Raw genomic sequence first — 20,535 nt, forward strand, 5'->3', positions numbered from 1 at the left:
ATTGGTACCATGATGCTAATCATCAACTTTCTTTGTCAACTCAGGCTTTGATCCTGAGTTTGTGGAGTGCGTGCACATGAATGTGTGACATCAGCGGCGAACAGCCAATCACAACACAGAGCAAGTGTGATTCACTTCTCGCGAGAGAGCCAGCGAGATTCAAAACTCTTTTATTAAAGGTTAAGAGATTAAAGATTATGAGGAATTTAAATGCATTGCCACTTAAGTACTTGTCCATGAAAGAGGACAAATAAAGGAAACTATCTTGCTCTATCAGTTAGTTAATATAGTTGATAATAGAGACTTGAACATGTAAGGTCACATGCAGCCATATTTAAAGTGTTATCTATTGATTCTACCACTTATTTATATTACAATCTGTATATATTAATATTTATTTAAAATAAATGCTTTATAATAATTGTTAAACTAAATGTGCTTGTTTGTAATGGATTGATAATAATAGAAATCATATTATAATTATATAAATCATATGTAAATTGTAATTATCATTAAAGCCAGACAATTTTGTTGTATTTTTTTTATAAGGTACTTTATAGTGACCTTTAATTTGTAGGAAGAGAAACTGGGAGAGTGACTTTTTTGTGTGTCAGACATGTGTCACTTTGCTCACATCTGATTGGTCCAATTTCAGTTTGCGATCCCTATCACAGAGCATAACCTGCCCCAGAGCAGGTTAGCCGTGGAGTGTAAGAATGCAGCTAAAAGCCAAGCCACTTCCTTGGTTCCTAAACCCAGGATTGGTGCAAACTAAACTGAAACTTACCTGGCTAGCCAGCTAAACCTGCTTCATGGTACAAGCCCCAGATCAAGCCATCTTTAACAGACATCTTGTAGACTTACGTGTGCTATCTGGATTATCACTGAGCATTTTTCTTGTTACAGTATTTATTAATCTTTGTTAACGTTAGTTACTGTTCATTGTTAGCTCAGGTCCATTAAAAATATAAAAAAATACAGTTTTTGATTTTAATAATGCAATAGTAAATTCTGAAATGAGCTAAGATTAATACATTTTCAGAAGAATTTTTCATTGTTCCTGTTAACTAACGTTAACAAATGGAACCTTAAAGTGTCACCGATACTTACTTACCATCCCCTTCACGACAAAACTTAAACCTGTATCAAGACAAAAATGAATTATTTCTGATTCAAATTAAACCACATCTAATTTAAGCTGCTGCAGTAATTTATGCGACCCCTAGCGATCCACTAAAAAGGTTTGTATCAATAACTGTTTTCAAACATGTTTTCCAGACCCATCTGCTATTGGTCGGTCAAACAGGTAGCCCCGCCCCAGGCTCACGCCATTGGTTGATGTCGACAAAGAGTTTTAAGAGGCTAAGCGTTAAAATTCATGGTTGCTGTGTTTACAAGCCTATGACTGCCACAAAGGTGAGTGTCAAATCTCATGACATGTTATGATCTCTGACAGATAATATGAACTGGTAAATATGTTTTTTATTTATTTTTTAATAGAGCAGCTTTGAAGTGCATAATGCTCAGAAAAAAAGGGGTTTTAAGTGTCAGACTCGTGTATTTGGTCACAGTTGAAGAATGCACGTGTAGAAAAGTGTATATTTTCTCTTTATATTACAGAATTAATACTGGAGACTGTGGACTGAACACATTCAGACAGGTGAGAACAAGGCCCTTGTAAGTTTGTGAATTCACACAGTAGTCTGGTATTTGTAAAGCCTTGTTGAAACAGCACCACCCTAAGGACAACTTCTGTAGTTCACGATAAAGTACTAGATTTAGTAATAAATCAAAAGTGTGTGGACAATTTTAATTGTAGTTAGCAGCTCCACACCCCCGCCCCCCAGCTTGTCTCAGTGTCTCAAAAAAAAAAAATAATAATAATAATAACAATAAAATAGAAGAAGTAAATACAATGAAACAATAGTACATTCAGTATTTATTTTCATTCAGTATTTGATTCATTATTGCAGAAATCTCTGATAATTCTCCAAAAGTGGGCAAAATATATGTTTGACAGATATGCGTCATGAAGTGTTATAGAATCTTTCTCGTATTCATGCATTTTTTATGCATCTTTCATGCATAAAAATGGAACATGTATCTTTCATTAAAAAACAAAAACAAAACAAACAGTTTTTAGAGTTTATAGAGAAGCATATCCTTGATTTCCTTAATGCATGGGCAGGAAGTAATTATATATAAATGAACAAAACAAATCACTTTGTTTCAATAGAAGAATATGTAAAGGCATGTGCATTAGACAGAAACAGGAAAACAACAATAAATAAATAAAACAATATGATACTATAATTTCAGTATACATATTCTAGTAAATTTTAAACAATATTTTTTTTAAAAATGACTTTTAAATGCACACAACATGTATATTTTTATGTTTTGCACCTCATATGTTTGAGAGAAAAACATACATTGCACTGATCATTTATTTTTATTATCAAAAAAAAAAATCATAAATCTCAGTACAACACAAAATATAATCAAACAATTTTTCAATCACTTTCAGTCATTTTATATAGCCTGCATTCATCATATATATGCAGACATGCACGTGCAATGCCTGGCTCTGGTGTCAGTTTCTGTTCTGTATCCAGGATCCATGCATCCCAGTCACATTCAGGCACAGTGGAAATCATAAAAATGTCCCACATTTTCACATAGCACATCTTACTTCATCATCCTTCCTGATGATGAAGTTATCGCGTGTTGATTGCAAAGATTTGACTCTTGGTCGAAGAATTTTGTGCCTTGTGTTCATTCGCAGGCCAGTTTGCCATCAAAGCTGGACAAAGCGATAGCAAAGGCTTGCACTGCACACATGGGGTAATTATAGTCCAGAGTGAACATGTCGTCTGCCACCCTTCCAAACTGCATCACAATGTAGCTATCTGAAAAAAAGAGTGTTTACAGTCAGGTTAGCTTTTATATTTAGGCTATAGTAAAAAAATAACTGAGCACAATTCCAGCATAATATGGAATTATCAACAACATATGCTACAAAATTCCAATTTCAGATTTGTAACATTTTGTCCTATTGTAAAGTTGAAATATTTTTGTGCAATCCCAGTTGAAGAGGTAATGAATATCAGCAGTATCACTCACTGTCTTTGCTGTGGACGATCTGGAAGTTCTTGACAGAGGCCTGTGTGACCCGACCAGAGAAGTTGAGGACATAGGAAGCGGTGTCATCGTTCCAAACTGGAGTTTTGTTGTGGAGTTCAATCAGGTTGTCCATCTGTCTGTTTTGGTAGCGCATAAGTATATTGTCGTTGTCCTTGAAGGTAAAATAACAGATTTGTTGTGCATGAATAATTGGTCGTTGTAGTGAGTGTTGCAACTGAGTTTCTAAGTTAGCAGAACTGGGACATAATAGGTGATGGTTAATAGGTGATGGATATTCTATGCAAATATGTACGTCTGATCATTGCGCTCGCATCTTTTGCAGCATCTCACGAATGACACATCATTCTAAAAATGCAGCACCTACGTTAAAATAAGTTTAATGTAGAAGTTAAAGTTGCTTTTTCATTCCACGGCCACATCTCACATTTCTTCAATGCAAAAACACATTGTTTTTATGGTCCGTAAAAAATGTCTCAAATGGTAGGCAGTAAAATTATGCTACATTCTAAAACACTTTATTTTTAGCAAATACAAAACAAATGTCCTTCGAGCATAAAGCAATCCTAGAATTTGCTTTAACTAGCTCTAATTTTCATTTGATTCAGTGCAAAAATGGTGTACACTGAAAAAAAAAAAAATTAATTGAATTTACTCATTTTTTTTAAGGTAAGTGGTTGCAAACAATTTATTTTAGCTACATTTAAATAAACACATTTAGTTGACTAACTTTCAATTTTTTTTTCTTTTTAAATTGTAGCTAAAATAAATTGTTTGCAACCACTTGCCTTAAAAAAAAATAGTATTTTTTTTTTTTCAGTGTGGGGAAAAAGTAGGAAATAATTTATAAATACAGTACATTTTTATTACAATATTGAATCAGGAGTTAGTGTTCTTTGGTTATGCTCTCTTTTAACAATGGCTCAAGTCTGTCACTTATGACATTTTAGTTGGGATGTTGTTTTGGGCCATATATGTGGCAGACATCATGTTGCTAGGTTTTGAGACACAGCCATATCCCTGTTCAAAATAAAAAAAGAACAAATCTTGCCTTAAGTAAAATGGCAAATGGCAAATACTGTGTCAAATAAAATAATTTCGTCAACATTGAAAATTTGCAATCAAAGCTCATTGAAAAAAATACTTTGTGACACATTTAGAGTGAAATGTCTGATAAGTGGCTCAGAAAGATTAATGCTCTAACATGTTTGAAAATAACATACCACATACACTAAACCCGACCCTAAACCAAACATGAGGCAAATGTGAAATAAAAATGCATTGCTAAAGCAACCACGCCATTTTAGCTTGCTTCTCCAAGTCTTCAAGCTTTATTTTACTGACAGGTTTTATACTCGAGTGTTTCATATCAAGTGCAGTGCTGTACCAGGTGCGCTACTGAGCAAGTTTACCACATAAGAAAAGCCAAACATATGGAGCTGGTTATGTGATGCAAACATCAAAATGTATTAGTATACAAATCATGTGCCGTGGTAAAAGTGTTCTGAGGTCATAACACAGTGTTGTGCAAGGACCATGAGTTTATATTAATCGATAATTTGCCCCTGTAATAATGATTTATGTGAAAAGAAATAAAAGTTGTTGGTGTTTTACTGCCACTAATGTTCACTTCAGTTGTATATGTATAAGTACTTTTTTTGATTTTGGAGCAAGTTTTTTCCAATAAGCCTATGTTTTGAATTTACTTGCTTGCCTTTGTTGTTGTATACCACAGTCAGATATAGCAGTGCGTTAGTAACTGAACTCACCGTTCGTGGACGTATCGGCACTCGCTCGTTGTCGTCATCCATGCCTGGGATGATGACAGTCATTTTTCTGGGCCCTTTAAACCCCAACACATTTGTCTCCTGGACAGAAAAACCAGCGTATACTTTAAAAATGAAAGATTTTCTAACCTCCAGGATGACTGTTCTGGAATGGAAGTGAGCACTCACGTAAATGATAGCTGCTAGCTCTTGCCGGGCGTTAGACATGTCCCTCAGGGCACGGTCAGGGTTGAGGCCATTGTCAAACACTGTGAACTTGGTACCCATGAGATTGGACCTAAAGAAACGACAAACCACAAAACAAAGAAGAAAGTGCAATAGCAATAATGCATACTGGTTTTGGTACGTTTTACATCATGCAAGTTACCTCAACTTTCCGATAAAATTATCTCCGCCCCGTGACAGGTCAGTGGCATCTATGGATATCAAATAATTTGACGTTGCACTCTTTTTTCTTTTTCGACCAGCCAATAGGAAAACCTGCGGGATGGGGTGGAAGAGGATCTCAAATTGGTGTTGGCGATTCATGAGAGCCATGCATTTCAACTACCCTCTCATTCATTAGAAAACCTTGTAGAATTGTCCAAACAAAAAAGTGAGAGCAAGTCACCTTCTTGTCATTGTCTAAATGAAGGTAATAGGTGGGGTAGAAGCCTCTGTCCATGCCGCGCTTGTCTCGCATCACTTTACACTTGATGGTGGTTCCCTGAGGTGCAGGCTGAAGAACAAACTCCTCAAGATCATCGAACTCAATCTCTGGTGATGGAGGCCTCTCCTCCTCCTGTCACGAGAGAGATAATACTGTTCAGATTATGCAGATTATACATTCTTTCCCTCAGGATGACATTGCCTTGGTTTACAGTAGCCTTACCTTTTTACTTTTCTTGCCTTTGCCTTTTTTCTTTCTGGGCACTTCTGTATTCTCATCATCACTTTCATCAGATTTAGCAGCGTCTACATGTTAAACAAGAAGTTAGTATATTGTCATGTGAGCAGCTTTTTTTGTTTGTTGTAGTTACAAGAAATGTAATATTATAGAGAGTTTTCCTTGAACATGTAAAATAAAAGTGCTTGATGTACTATGTACTAGAGCTGAAAAAGATTGTGTAGAAACAGTTTTCAATTGCTAGTAAATTCCAAAATGACAAGTAACGCACTGAATTAAACAGGAGATTTTGAAGCAGAAAACCTGAAATAGTATTTTCTTGTAAAACATACTCCATTAATCTTTGTATACAAATACATTTCACCATTACATTTCTGTCAGAAATTGAATATGACAGTATGAAGTAGCATGGATAATGTTACTGCATCCAGAAGATAACAATGTTATTAGTCTAGTTTGTATCAAAAAAAAAAAAAAAAAAAAAAAAATATATATATATATAAAGGAAGAGCTGTGCTGTTCCTGGCTGTGGGGAAGCACATGTGCTAGCAGTTGTTGAGCTTTTGTCCAAATGTTGCAAACAAACAGTTGAAGTTTTTCGTGCGAAGAGGACGTTTACACTTAATCTTTCACTTACTCTTTTTCTTGTTGTTCTTCTCTTTGTCTTTATTACTCTTGTCTTTTTTCTTGTCTTTGTCTCCTCCAGCCTGAAACATGGAGGTGGAGTTGGCAGAGGATTTCTTTTTGCTCTTGCTGGGTTTAGTCTCTGGCTCACTCTGATCGCTGTCAGACTTGGCGACTGGAGCAGATGCTTACAAGATTCAGTCAACAAATTTAACAATTACACTATTAGTAATAACTATTCTTCAAAACACTGTGAACAAGAATGCATTATATTACACTACTTCACTTTTTTTTATTGTATTGCTAATTATTTAATGATACATCCCAAGAAATGTTCAGTCCAAATTAAAATAAATAAATAAATAAAAAGTCAAGCACCTGTATTTGTGTGTGTGTATTGCATTAATAACTATTTTTCGTTATTGATTATTTTTCATCATTATTCTTTTTTTTTTCCCAGACAGGATTTTTTATTAAATCACCACACATTAAAATACTATCATTATGTATAAAAACTTAAACATTTAAATAATATATTTTTGTTTCAAGTCATAATTAGACTGCAAATTTGCTTAATATTTCATGGTTATATTTGATTTTGATGTAAAATATTACCCAGGCATGTTCTTGGCAGGCTTTGTGAGATTTGCAATGGTTGTCTTTAGCAATACTATGATTAATGTACAGTGTTTTAAGAAAAGTGAAATTACCTTTCTTTTTTGAGATAAAATCCGGTTTATCTCCATTTATCTGAAACATAGAAGCTGGCTCCTTTTTAGCCTTGGCTGTCTTTCCTCTGCTTTCTGATTCACCTTTGCTCTCTGCAGAGATAATATGTTGGATTAAAAATTAGATTAGATAGCTCAGTATTTTCCACTATGGTGGGCGGCCTACAACAAAACCTCGAGTTGATGTATGAGTCACTGAGTTCGTTCACAGGGTATTTAGCTGAGAGTCCTTATGTGATAGTCAAGTTAGGACCGGTTCCCAGAACTCCCTGGGGTTATTCAGGTGTACCAGCTCCAGATAATCAGCACAGCTTCCAGCTGAAGAGCAGTGTCTTTCAATATGGAAATTATGCTGCTAATGGCTCAATACATAGAGGGCAACCAGGGAGTTTCAGCTTGAATGTCAAAACAACTTGGTCTCAGAGAGCCATTAGTTCTAATATCTCAGTCTTTCCTCCACCCACAATCAGTCTTTCCTCCACCACAAATGTTTAATAAAACCTGAACGCACACCCCTGAGGAGTCGTCTGTGAAGGTTTTCATTCATCTAGGTCTTTGCTGAATGTCTAATAAAACGTATTAGTTAGCAGCTGGACTTTGTTTTCCAATTGTTGAAGTCGTTTCTCCACTTATCCAAGTGGCTTGATCAGACACCCCCTGAGGAGCTCACCATCTGTCTTTTAACAACAGGAAAAATGAGGCCAAGCCTTTACAAGACGAGCAAATGCATCCCTAAAAGCGTAACTAAAAACAAGAGTCAAATTCACTTGAAAGTCCCCCACTTCAGCTCATAGATGAAGCGGAGCTGTGATCTTTAAGACAGATCTCGCGTATTGTTCTGGCTAATCTTCTTAGCTCACGAGATCTAGCACTAATCCTCTTCCTGAGCAGCAAACCCCCATGCATGTGTACATAACGACATTAAGAGTTACACACACTGAAGCCATTGTCTAACAGTTTCCTCTGACTCGATACCTCAAGTGATTGGCTCAGAGAGGGAAAAACAAACTAAAAAAAACAAAAGCTTCAAGATTTCTGTTTTCAGGGACCAAAAATACTCTTGGAAAACACTCCCAACCCCCCAGCAAAGTTCAAATTGACTCTCACAATAACATAAATGCTACTTGACTGTTGAAACTAATGGAGCAGAGCTCAAAATGAACCTTGGCCTCGCTCATTAGCATGCATTCAAGTGTGAATACGCTCAGCTGACCTTTGGCCTTTGATTTCTTTTCTTTGGTGCCAGCAGGGGTGCTGTCTTTGGTGGTTTTCTTTTTAGTTTTCTTCTGTGAGGTCTCCTCTTCGTCATCCTCGTCATCTTCATCATCGGAATCTGATTAAAAAGACATCAGGGTTGAAGGACGAATTATATCAATGATTAAGGCAATGAAATAGATCCTAAAAATAGTCAATAATACAGATTCCTGGTCTATGCAAGCCCTATTTCAAGTGGAGAATTTAATTTTTAATTAAAAACCTGCCTCTTAAATGACTTTCCCCTTTTTTCCCGCTACTATGAAAGTCAATGGCGGCCAAAAACGGTTTGATTACCAGCATTCTTTAAAATATCTTCTTTTATGTTCAACATAAGAAAGAAACTCATACATGTTTGGAATGACATGAGGGTGAGTCAATGATAACAATGATAACAAAATTGCTAGTGAAAGGTTTGTGACTGTTTTTGTTCTTGTGGTGCCTTTAGCCAATCAGTGTTGTCTAGATTCATTAGTCACATTGCAATTTTGGTGCAAAATGTAAAATAAAATAAAATGAAATAAAATGTAAATGAAGGCACTCCCAATACAATAACTGAGAATACAAGCAGACAGATTTCTACAGGTTTTTAGACATAATTTGAAACTACATTCATGGTTCACCTTCTTTCAACTCCCTCCAATTGCTTGTTATATAACGAATCAATTTACACGTTCCAATCCTTTTACAACATTCCCAAAGCATAACAAACCAAGTCCCATTTGGCATTTCTAAATGTCACTATTTAAACTACTTAGAGTAAGCCTGAGGAAGACTGATTGACCAAAATGTTGCTAATAATTTCATAATGATGCAAGTTTGGGCAGTGTTCAGGTTTAAGTTTAGTAGTGTTACATTTTTCACTTTTATCCAACACACCTATGAATGATTGGGTGTGAGACACTATACAGTATCTTCTATTAAATATCCAGTTTAAAATATTTCATGTATTATTAAGGGAAAATATGCCGCTTCACTCCCTGTGTATGACCCAAAATGCTGGTATAGCATCGCTGCAACTCTATAGCACCACTGATTTGAAAATGAATGTATGGAACTTCATGTTTAGCAAAATATGTATTTGTCCCAGTTGATTATTAAAAATCACATATACCTTTCTTCTTCTTAGGAGTACTCTTGGGCTTCTTTTTTGTATTTTTCTCTGTTGCCTCTTCTTTGTCCTTCTCGGTTTTCTTCTTCTTTACCACTTTGCTCTCTGCTGAGAAATAAAAGAGTAACATTTGTTTTAACAACCATTGAGCATTCCAGTTTGACACTGACCCCAAAAAGTGTTCCGACTCTAAGCACTAGACATTTCGTAATGTCAGTGTACTTTGACTATTTGACAATTGACTGATGATCAATGACCGATCAACATGTCTTAGCTGAGTGACCACAGGTGTAGTTCATCACATTAACTGTGAACTAACATCCATTTAAAAATGGACAAACTTCCTCTTCTGACATGGTTTGCTTTTTGTAATCTAATGCAATGATGTTCACACATTTATGTGTAGCCACTGCATGTCTCTGAGCACAAATGTGGAAATTCAGTGTCTATGTAACTATTGTTTATTTCATTTCTTAAATAGCATAATCATTTCTTAAATAAAATAATCCAAATCCTATAAGATGAAGTCCCAACAGTTGTTCATTGCATGTTTGAGATGCATCAGACTGACTCTTTGAGGGCGTACTGTCCTCTTCGCCTGACAACTCTTCACTCTTTTTAGCTTTGCTCTTTTTGGGTTTGGCTTCAGATCCGTTGGCCTTTCCAGAATCTGCCTCCGGCTTCTTCTTTTTTGTCTTCTACGCTGTAAATGAAGACAATGAATGGCATTCACATTTCAAGGTTTTCTTTGTAGATTTTTGTGATGGTTGTGTAAATTTAAGCAGAAGTTTTGAACTTACCCATTGCCACACATCAATGAAAGCAAGCAAAATTATGTACAGAATACATTAGAAAAGTGCATGAATTATGGATTTTTGACTAAGTGAATGAAAACTTCCTGCAAAGTTTTAAATCTGAAAGTGCACCGTGTATAAAGTTATGGTCTCTCGACTCTGAATCACTGAAATGAGTCATTTTTAAAAGGAATCCCAAGCCGTTTCAACTTGACACATTAGCATATTGCCCGCCCACTTGTTGCTCATGCAGACCTGGGAAAACTTGATTTTCGTGTTGGTGTGAATGAAAATGCAAATTCATTCTTTGCCACTAGGTGCCGCTTTTGGAGCGTTGAAAGCTCACAAACACTGCTTTAAATGAAATTGACCAATCACCGCAGATTAGCGTCACTCAAAGGAGGGGTTTGGAAAAATGAATTGTTGAGCGAATTGTTTGGGAGTCATTGCCCTGTTGAAAAAAAAACAGCATATGCTGGTAAGGTAGGTTTTGAAGCATGTATGCTGGTTTGAGATGGTTTAAGCTGGTCCTTAGCTGGTCATGTGCCGGTTTAAGCTTGCCATGTGCTCATCCTGAGCTGGTCCTGAGCAGGAGCTAGTTGCTTAGGACCATCACATGACCAGCTTAAACCAGCTCAAACCATCCATGCTTCAAAACCTACACTGATAAAAATGATTTTGTAAAGTAAATACTACAGAAAAACAAACGTAATTTCTACATTAAATAATTTAGTTCAGGCAAGATTAGTACTCAATTTAAGCTTGTAGAATTTAAAGTTTGTACTTATATGTGTATTTTACTTGGAATTGTTTGTTATTTTTACAAAGATTGTTTAAGTAAATATCAACGCCATGATCCCCTTGTTCCCATCATGCACTTCGACATTAATAATTAATAAGGTAAATTTGTTTGTGCTGGTTTCGAGATGTATTTATACTGTTTTATGGTTGCTTTTGTTGTTAGGTTAAGTAACTTGCTGTTTTGTGAATCAGGAGTTCATTTTTTACTCAAAATGACCCAAAATGACCCACTCGAACACTATTCACTGATTGTCACCGTCATTGTGTATCGTGTGCCAAGTATTCAGGCCTCTGTGTTCATTCAGTTTTACTTTAAAATGAATAATGAGCAGTCTACTTGCTTACATACGTGATTGTATCTTAACCACATGCTGTATAGGCATTTTTTTCAGCGCTATTTTGTTTGAGTAAAGTTTAAAAACCGTGACTGAGCGAAATGTACTTGAATATTGCAGGGTAAACTTAAAATAATTAAGTAGAAATTACTCATCAAACTCTACCTGGCCACGTTAAATTTACTTATTTCCTTTGCTAATTTTAGATAGCTTAGTTAAGTAGATTTGACTTAATTCTGTATTTAAATTTTACTTAAAAAATATGCGTGCAAAAACTTGCTAAATAAAAATTAAGTAAATTTAACTTCTTGTTTCTTTCAGTGTACCTAACCAGCATATGCTGTTTTTTTTTTTTTTTTTTTTTTGTTTGTTTGTTTGTTGTTTTATCAGGGTGAGCAAGCAAAGTAAAAATAAATGCATATTATAAGAAAATGAAAATGTTTTTTGACCTTACATGCATGTCAACCTGTTGTTGGGACCTTTCATAACCCCTAATAGGGGCACTTTAATACGTGAGTCTATTATTTAAGCTGTTCATTAAGCAACTTTTAATAAATTATTTTTGACAATGCATCTTTGCATCAATGCATCTGCTCAAACAAAGAAAGTTGGCTGATTGACAATGTGATGTGGCACATTGGTTTAAGACATGATCTCTTTATGTACAGAACGCAGAGGGAGGCCAGACTAGCTTAAGGATATGGAGAAAGTCTTATTCTTACACAATGTAGGCCGGACGTCACAGCCTGCTTCCGTACTGCACGGAGTGGGGAGCATATAATCTGATTAGTTCTGATCTTTAATGAGTATTTATAGACCTCACTTCAACAAAGAGCAAAGACAGTGGGATCCTTGATTACTGCCACCATGGGGATTTTACTTGCTTAGCGTTATGGAAAACCCCTTCATAGACCGTTAGCCACAGAAGATTCAAGTGAGTTTCTGTATGACAGAAGCATCCAAAAGCATCTGCTTGGCTGGCTGAGAAATATTGACTGGCTAGTTTTTTATTAGAGTTAATGTTTAAGCACTTTTCATAATTTTAGCCATGTCTCCTCAAGGAAAACCTCTTTTGGGTCAGTGAGTTTCAGTGCCATGCTCCAGTGGCCTTGATCAAGACTTCTCTGACTTATTCTTTCTCCTTTTCTCCTCCCTTTATGGTTAAAAATGTAACAGGATATACAGTACAGGGAAAAGGAAACAGATGCAAAAAAAGAATTTCCTGTTTTTGAAAAACAAACATTAAAAAAATAAATAAACATGGAAACCTGTTCGAAAGCCTGTTCTTAATTACTTTTAATGGCAAAAATATTTGAGAAAAAAAAACTTTTTTTTAATTATTTTTAAATTATTTTCTAAAGAATGTTTGACATTGATAAATAATTGTATAGATTATTTTATTAATTACAAATTAAATTATTTATTAAATTCCTAAAAATTTGGATTTATAACTTTAATTTTAACCTGGCATTTTAACCAATAAAGAGGTACCAGGAACCATCTAGAACAACAACAAGAGCCAACTCAATCCATTTACTGCCAATATTACGAAAGCAGTGCTTTCCTTTTCTAAAGCCTTTCTAAATCCCGCTGACAGGAAAATACAACCAACTTGATGATCAAAGAGTCAATTCAGTCATTCAAGATATTACACAACGCCTAGACTATGAACTATACCTATTTTAAAGGATAAATGCGCCCTTGGCTTTTTTAATCCAGTGCCCAAATGTATTGCCGATGAGAACTTTATAGGTAATTTATTCATAAAGAATAAAAAATTTCAAAACAGCTTGAATCCAGTGATATATACAGCATTTCTGACACTAAAGTTGGCATGAAATATTGGCAAACTCAAATTAAATGGCTTCCCTTTAAGGGAAATGTTATATAGATTATGGGTAGGTTAATAAAATATAGATTCATGGATCTTGAGGCATTGAGGCAGAATGTGTCTTTAAGGTGGATTGTTCTCTGCCATCTTATCATACAGTATAAATATTGGCAGATAAACTGGCTCTTAAGAACTATGTAAATCACAACCTACTGCATGTTATGTCCTGCAGAAGAACAAACAGACACGAGTATGTTGACACAAAACCCTAATCAATCAAACCGACTTGCATTAACTTCATATGACAAACCTAGGCTTGTTCAGTACCTTCTAGATCACAGAGCTACAGTACGTACGCCTGGTATAAAATGATAAAAACATGCTTAAAACATCCAGTATTATATTGATTTAGAAACTAGAGGCTCTATTTAGCTCTAAGACACAACAGCTAAGATGTACCTTCTCTGAAGACATGGCTATTGAGATGACATCGGTTCAATAGTAAAAGTCCAGATAAGAGAGCAGATGAAGCTGTCATGTGTGTTTATATGACAGTGTGCTAAGGGCATCAGTGTGGCTGATTATGAAGGCTAGGTTAGTCCAGAGAACTTGATAATAGGATTCGTTGTAAAGCCCATCTGCCTCAGGAGCAACCAAAACAACTCAAGAGGAACGTACCATCTACCGACACAATAAACACAACTGCAGAATGAGTTTCCTTCATTACGCTCTCAGATAAAAAAGCTGTCAATGGTGTAGTACACTTTCGAAAGTACCTTATTTACCGCTAAAGGGTGCATATTAGTACCTCAAAGTTACATATTAGTAGCTAAAGTGTACATATTAGTACCTCCAATGGTAGGTACTGTCATAGACACAGCTTTTGCACCTTTTTTTTTTTCTCTGAGAGTGTTAGATATAAATGTTAAAAGGTACCTTACTGACCGCCAAATGGTACCTCAAAGATACATATTAGTACTTTAAAAGTACTTATTAGTACCTAAAGTTACACATTTTGAAAGGGTATCGACCCAGTTAGTTGTGTACCTTTTTTCAGAAATTATACAGATTATTACTGAAAATTTGAATTTCAAAAATAAACAAGAATTTTGTAATATCTTTGCAACAGTAACACTTAAACTGCATCAGTTCTATGGAAGAGCTGAAAATTGATATCTGAGATATTTATTTAATAAGTTTTATTTATCCAAGAATGTTATTCATTGGGAGTTTAAATGGGGGGAGGGGGGGGGGGGTGTTCTCAGACGTTTCGATCCACATTAAAGCAGGAGAATGGAGACGGATTGAGACATGCACAAACTTACACAAACACATTGTACACTTGATGTATAACTCACCTGTATTGACCTTTTGGAGTCATTGTTAGGAAGGCTAAGAGATAAATCAGCATTATTAGCAAAGCAGCTGCATTTATTACAATATTTGTAGTAAAGCTCTGCTCACCTGTCTTCTGTCCAAACCTCCTGTAAGATCTCTTTCTGCAGAGGCATCAATTGAAAGTCACTGAAGATCACAAAACCTCCCAATTCTTCTCAAATAAAATCTCCAAAGCTCAATCAGTCAATTGAATCCAAAAAAAATAATAAATAAATAAATAATCTCAGTGTTCATCAAAGCATGCATCAAAAATATTACAACTGCTAATTATTACATTTTCCTCTTTTTCTTGTTTTCTTTCATTTCTGTGGCCTATAAGACACGGCACATGTTGCCTATGTCTTTTTCAATTGAAAACATACAGGTTGGGTTTTACTGGTCGTCTTAAAAGGCCAATAAGATGAGAGTGCTGTTTCCCAGCATGCATTTAGCTTTAGTGCACCATCTGTCAATGGGAGACAAACCATTACAAAACCATTGGAGGTCTAACCCATCCACCTGCAAAGCCCCACTGGACGATTTAATAGGATTGCCATCAGAATTAGAGGGGAGCCACATGTCTCTTTGGGGGATTTGCTGCATGAAGCTCACACATAGGTATGTATCATTAAAATAATGTTGTATTAATGAAATACAGGAATGTACAGTAGCGAAATACATGACTCCATAAAAGCCATTGATTTATGTCACATTATAACATGACAGTGATTTATTTTATTATATGTTTTTTTTTTTTAAGATAATTTTATTATTTATAATTGTGTGCACTATTTTAGGAGCCAGTATGTTGTACAGATATGAAATAAATAATGCAATGTGCATTTCAAGAATAAAAAAGAACACCTATTGAAAATAACTTTGTAATAGTAAAATAATAGATCCTAAATATTTGAAATAATGTCCAGAAATGCCACTTATAAAATGTAAAAAAAAAAAAAGATTACTAAAAAAAATACTGTTTTTTCTACTTCAAAATTTCAAGTTACTTGCTGTTTCTTTATAATTGTTTGTGCAATTTACTAGCAATTTCTGAGTGAAAATTTTTCTACACCACTTTTTGTTTGTGTAGAATCGCAAAATAATCATGTATAAAAAATACTGCACAATATGTCTAAATACAAATCCATTTATTTATATTATTTTAAGGGGACTGATTTGTGGTTTGGGGTAGATCCAGTCTGATCTCATATCATATATCTTATCTTTATTCATTATTTCATGTTTCTATTTCATATTTAAAGCATTAATATCATAACATTATTTCCACTATCGTAATTCTGCCAAAAACACTAGCAAATGCATTTTTAATGGTGTATAGTATCAGGTTTATATGTATAGCTTTGATTATTTTATTTTATTTTATTTTATTTTATTTTATTTTATTATTTTATTTTATTTTATTTTATTTTATTTTATTTTATTTTATTTTATTTTATTTTATTTTATTTTATTTTATTTTATTTTATTTTATTTTATTTTATTTTATTTTATTTTATTTTATTTTATTGTTTCTGTGTGTAGTTACCAATATATGCCACAAGAGGGAGAAGTATGGCAGCATTTGTTATAGTGCTGATAAAATCAGTTCATTCAAGCTATAGTTCTAATATATTTTAAATATGACACAACATTAATAGTGCAAACTGAAGCACTTTTCTATCACTGGCCAGCATAATAAAGTGAGAAAAAAGATTTAAAGGGTAAATGCACTGTATCAATTAACATACATAATTTTATAATGCGTGCATATTGACCACACAATAAATGAACACGACTTTTAATCAAATGTAATGTTTAAATGTATGAGTGCCCTTTGAGGGCCTCCCGTGCATCAACAGCCTCATCTAAAGTGTGCACTAATTGAACCTCTCCATTTCCTGTCCCTATACTCACAAGTACTGTATATGGGCTGGCTGCCAAGTGTTGAAAACACGACTGCATCTTTAACCTGTAGCTTTAATTATGAGCCTGAAGTAGGGTGCTAGAGGTCAGTGGCCTGGCATACATCTCCTCCTGACCCGAGGGGTCCAGCTCTGTCCTCTATACCCCTCTCCGTGCCTGATTATGGCAGTCTAGACTAATGGATCTCCTGGCTGGCCTGCTCTCTCTGACAGCCTTCCCAACAACTGGCATCACGCCCAAGAGAAGCTAGTGAATTGACCCACTGTGGCGAAGCTCCTCGGGCCTTAAAGGAACAGTGTCATGCTACAACCTGCCGCCGACCGAGTTCCTGTGTGCTTTTTGTGTTTTCACAAGGAAAAATATTGGGTGAATTTAGGTTAATCGGGACATATTTTTCCCAGTCATCTCAATGGCAAAACATTTACCTGAGTTCATCCCTGCTGTTTAGATTTAGATTTTAACTCTCGACAGAATCAAATACACATAAGTGTCATTATACATGAAACATGCTCTTTTTAACTGGCCAGAGGAAAAACAAATTCACAACAGTTTCTGTTTTGGAGAACTTAATGGAGGTTTTGATTCTGTCTCGTTTAAGTGTCAATTTTGTCTCAGATGCTTCTACAAATCAAAACAAAACAACAGTATATATACAAAACAAAAACAAACACTCAATATACTTAAATGTGAACTGAAAAATAGACACTTAACTGCATGTTAATTATAATTAAATGAAAAGTTTAAACTACTATAGTTTAAATTCATATAAAATTGCAGTTATTTGAACTTGGAGTAAGAGTTCTTTCTGAGCCACTTATGTAAGAATTAAGTACCTCTTTATGTGTAATTTAATAATTATGTCTATTGTATTTTTATTAGTGCTGTCAAACGATTAATTGTGATTAATTGCATCCAAAATAAAAGTTTTTGTTTACATAATATATGTATGTGTACTATGCATATTTATTATGTATATATAAATACACACACATACAGTATATATTTTGAAAATATTTACATGTATATACATTTATATTCTTATATTTTATATTATATATAAATATATCTAATATATAAACATACTATATTTTTCTTAAATATATATGCAAGCATGTGTGTGTATTTATATATACATAATAAATATACATTGTACACACACATTATGTAAACAAAAACTTTTATTTTGGATGCGATTAATCGCGATTAATCGTTTGACAGCACTATTTTTTATGGTAAATTAGGATAATCTAATGAAACTTGTCTGTAATGTATTGAAATAGTATATTTGTAATTACACATTTGTAAGGATGAAGTTGCAATTTAGTATTTTTGAAAACTGTTATTTAACTTTATTGTAATATTGCACAATACACCAGTTAAAATTATAATCAAGTACTTTACATGTGATTCAGTACGTTAGTCAACACATCGAAATAAGTGAACAAAGATTATTAAAATATAATGATTTCAAATGTACTTTACAGTAAAACTTTTCATTTGACATTATTATAAACTGCACTTTTTAAAAGTGCGCTTAAGTGTGTTAAGCAATGCATGATAGTGAACTCTTTTTAAATACATCACTTAATTGACCATTATTGTATTATCTGCAAGTACAGTTTTTTTTTTTTTTTTTTTTTACACTGTATTGTATTGTATTGTTGTATTTTTACACAATATTTGTGTGTGACTCATGTTTTGTTCTTATTAGAGGTTTGTGTTTTTAGCTTAGGAACATGCTAACAGCAAAATGAGGGAGTTAGCTTTTGGAACAGAGACTGATGTCTTTCTCGGTGTAAAGTGTTGGCATGAACGTTATGTTCAGGATAATGCACACCCTGACAGATTTTCAGAGTACAGGACGCTCTGCATCGAAGGAAATCAAACAAAAGTAAATGAGAAACTACAGATAATATGATACTGTCCTTGGGGGACTGAAGTACAGGGCAGAGTGTGCCTTATTTTGCAAACACACACACACTCACACATATACACACACAAATACACAAAGGGAGGGTGTTAAACAAAGAGGAGAGCAGGCGATATAATGAAAAGGAACAAAAGGCGCATGGGAGGTGTTCTCCTTTCTAATAAAAGGCTGTCAGATGATTTGTCATGAGTTACAGTACAACAGGCTCCTCGCGCTTGAAAGATGGCATATTCTGACGTCCTCACAGAGAGCAGATGGAGGGCAGTGTGAACAAGTGCACATTTCTCCCTCGGGGCGTTCTCAAATGCTCCTGTCCTCTCACTGTATCCACACACACGTGTGTTGTGTGTCCACACATACAGTCACTTTGTGGTGCTATTGTTTCTAACATCTGAACTGAGTCGCTTTCTCTTAGACACTTGACCTCCCCTTGTGAAAAATAAATAGGCTACACTTTAGCATACTACTACTTAAGAGTATTTAAGTATACTTAAATGCAAACGGAATGTAATGATTTCAGACCCTTAATGGCATCTTATTTACAAATAAATGACAATGTAAAATAGTTTAAATTTATATTAAATGCAATTAGTTGAACTTTAGAGTGTTTTTTTTTTACCTATTTATGTAGGACTTAAGTATCTTTATACTTAAGTGCACTTTATGCAAGTGCACTTAAGTATACTTTAATATCATTTCTATTAAAACTTGTATACTGTGTATTTAAATATATTTGTGATTACATGTTTGTAATGATAATTTGCAATGACGAATTATGTACATTTAATATATTAACCTTAAATAATATAAAAATTATAATTATATTCATAATCAAGTACTTTAATATGCTTTAGTATGTCAGTCAACACATCAAAATACCGGTAAGTGCATTTCTTTAAAACATGACAAAATATGAAAACATAATTATTTAAATGTACTTCAAGACTTAAGTGTGTTGAAAACAATCATGAAATTAAGTACTTAAGCCTTTGATTTCAATAATATTGTATTTTTTAAAAATATACTTTTAAGATTTGAAGTACACTACAATTGCACATTCAGTTCAATAAAGCACACTTCTTTTTCACAAGAGTCTTCAAACATTTCTGCTTCTTGTGGACAAAACTTGTTTGATAGCTTACAGAACATATTTATCACTTACAATTGTGAGATAACAGATATATTGGGCCTCATTTATGAAACACTATTTCTGTGTAAATCATTCATAACACCAATTTAAGTTGATTGAATTTGAATGGGTACAAAATGCAATTCTTAATTAAATGTAAAATATTGAATTAAATTACTAATTTGACTTTTTTTTTTTTTAAATGTACACACACATTTGTTCTGTCCATGTTTCATGAATTTTCAACAAACAGAATTATGATTTTGAGCGATTTACAAAGACATTTCCCATTCATATGTAAACCCAGTTTGTAAAACCATTCTTATGTTCATTGTGCATTTAATTCCAAACAGTTTACCTTTTTCTATATTTATGTTTTATGAATGAGATCCATTGATCTGTGCTTTTACGATCATGTTGTGTGAATTTATTTTTCATTTGTCAGTTGTTGCTATGAAACAATCACACAGAGTGCAGGCCTATGAGTGGATAGATTTGTGATGCCCTTTTGTGGTTCAGAAATGCAGCAAGGGTTACTTATTAACTAAAGATATTTATAGTTGGGTCACACTGTACGGCTCTGAACATAACTGAATAAACACCTGTTTCTCTAATGTAAAGATAAACTGCATATGCAAGTCGTTTTTGTAAAGTTCTCCTAGTTAAACAAGACAACGCTAGACCCACATGCTTCTCTTATCAGTTCATATGCTGAGTGTATTATCTCAGTCAGTTAGCCGAACATGATGGTAGTACTTAAAAGTAGGGGTATTCTGGGATACAATTTCATTAGTTAATTTAAAGCCTAACATAAACACAGAGATATCAAGAAACTGCGGGTTTAGAACTTTAGAAAATGCCTCTCACTGAACACTGGAACTAGA

At 34.2% G+C, this 20,535-nt stretch overlaps 1 protein-coding gene across 4 annotated transcripts; it reads right to left on the reverse strand.

The window, feature by feature from the left end:
- Positions 1-1,936: 1,936 nt before the first annotated feature.
- Positions 1,937-10,225, reverse strand: tulp1a (TUB like protein 1a). Of its 4 annotated transcripts, none has more exons than XM_058763943.1 (12): positions 10,103-10,225; positions 9,535-9,636; positions 8,380-8,499; positions 7,149-7,259; positions 6,452-6,625; positions 5,800-5,882; positions 5,539-5,709; positions 5,296-5,408; positions 5,097-5,205; positions 4,911-5,009; positions 3,124-3,295; positions 1,937-2,909 (listed from the first exon to the last, which is right to left on the reverse strand). In XM_058763943.1, exons 4-12 carry the CDS (start codon positions 7,195-7,197, stop codon positions 2,776-2,778), a joined length of 1,104 nt encoding a protein of 367 aa, XP_058619926.1. In that variant the 5' UTR covers positions 7,198-7,259; positions 8,380-8,499; positions 9,535-9,636; positions 10,103-10,225; the 3' UTR covers positions 1,937-2,775. The 4 variants fall into 4 exon arrangements, with proteins under 4 accessions (XP_058619926.1, XP_058619925.1, XP_058619924.1 ...); XM_058763942.1 differs by having other exon boundaries at positions 9,535-9,639; positions 10,103-10,224; XM_058763941.1 differs by lacking the exon at positions 10,103-10,225 and having other exon boundaries at positions 6,452-6,613; positions 9,535-9,695.
- Positions 10,226-20,535: the final 10,310 nt, after the last annotated feature.

The sequence above is a fragment of the Onychostoma macrolepis genome, chromosome 23 (genome assembly GCF_012432095.1).
Source record: "Onychostoma macrolepis isolate SWU-2019 chromosome 23, ASM1243209v1, whole genome shotgun sequence".
In the NCBI taxonomy this organism is placed as follows: Eukaryota; Metazoa; Chordata; class Actinopteri; order Cypriniformes; family Cyprinidae; genus Onychostoma; species Onychostoma macrolepis.

What these genes read in the sequence shown, in the direction of transcription:
- tulp1a (XM_058763940.1), bottom strand. Translation starts at nt 9,661, where the DNA reads ATGTTACTCTTTTATTTCTCAGCAGAGAGCAAAGTGGTAAAGAAGAAG. An exon ending in AATTTTATCGGAAAGTTGAG is followed by an intron (nt 5,206 to 5,295) that starts GTAACTTGCATG and finishes TCGTTTCTTTAG; the next exon opens with GTCCAATCTCATGGGTACCA. An exon ending in TGCCGATACGTCCACGAACG is followed by an intron (nt 3,296 to 4,910) that starts GTGAGTTCAGTT and finishes TTTACCTTCAAG; the next exon opens with GACAACGACAATATACTTAT.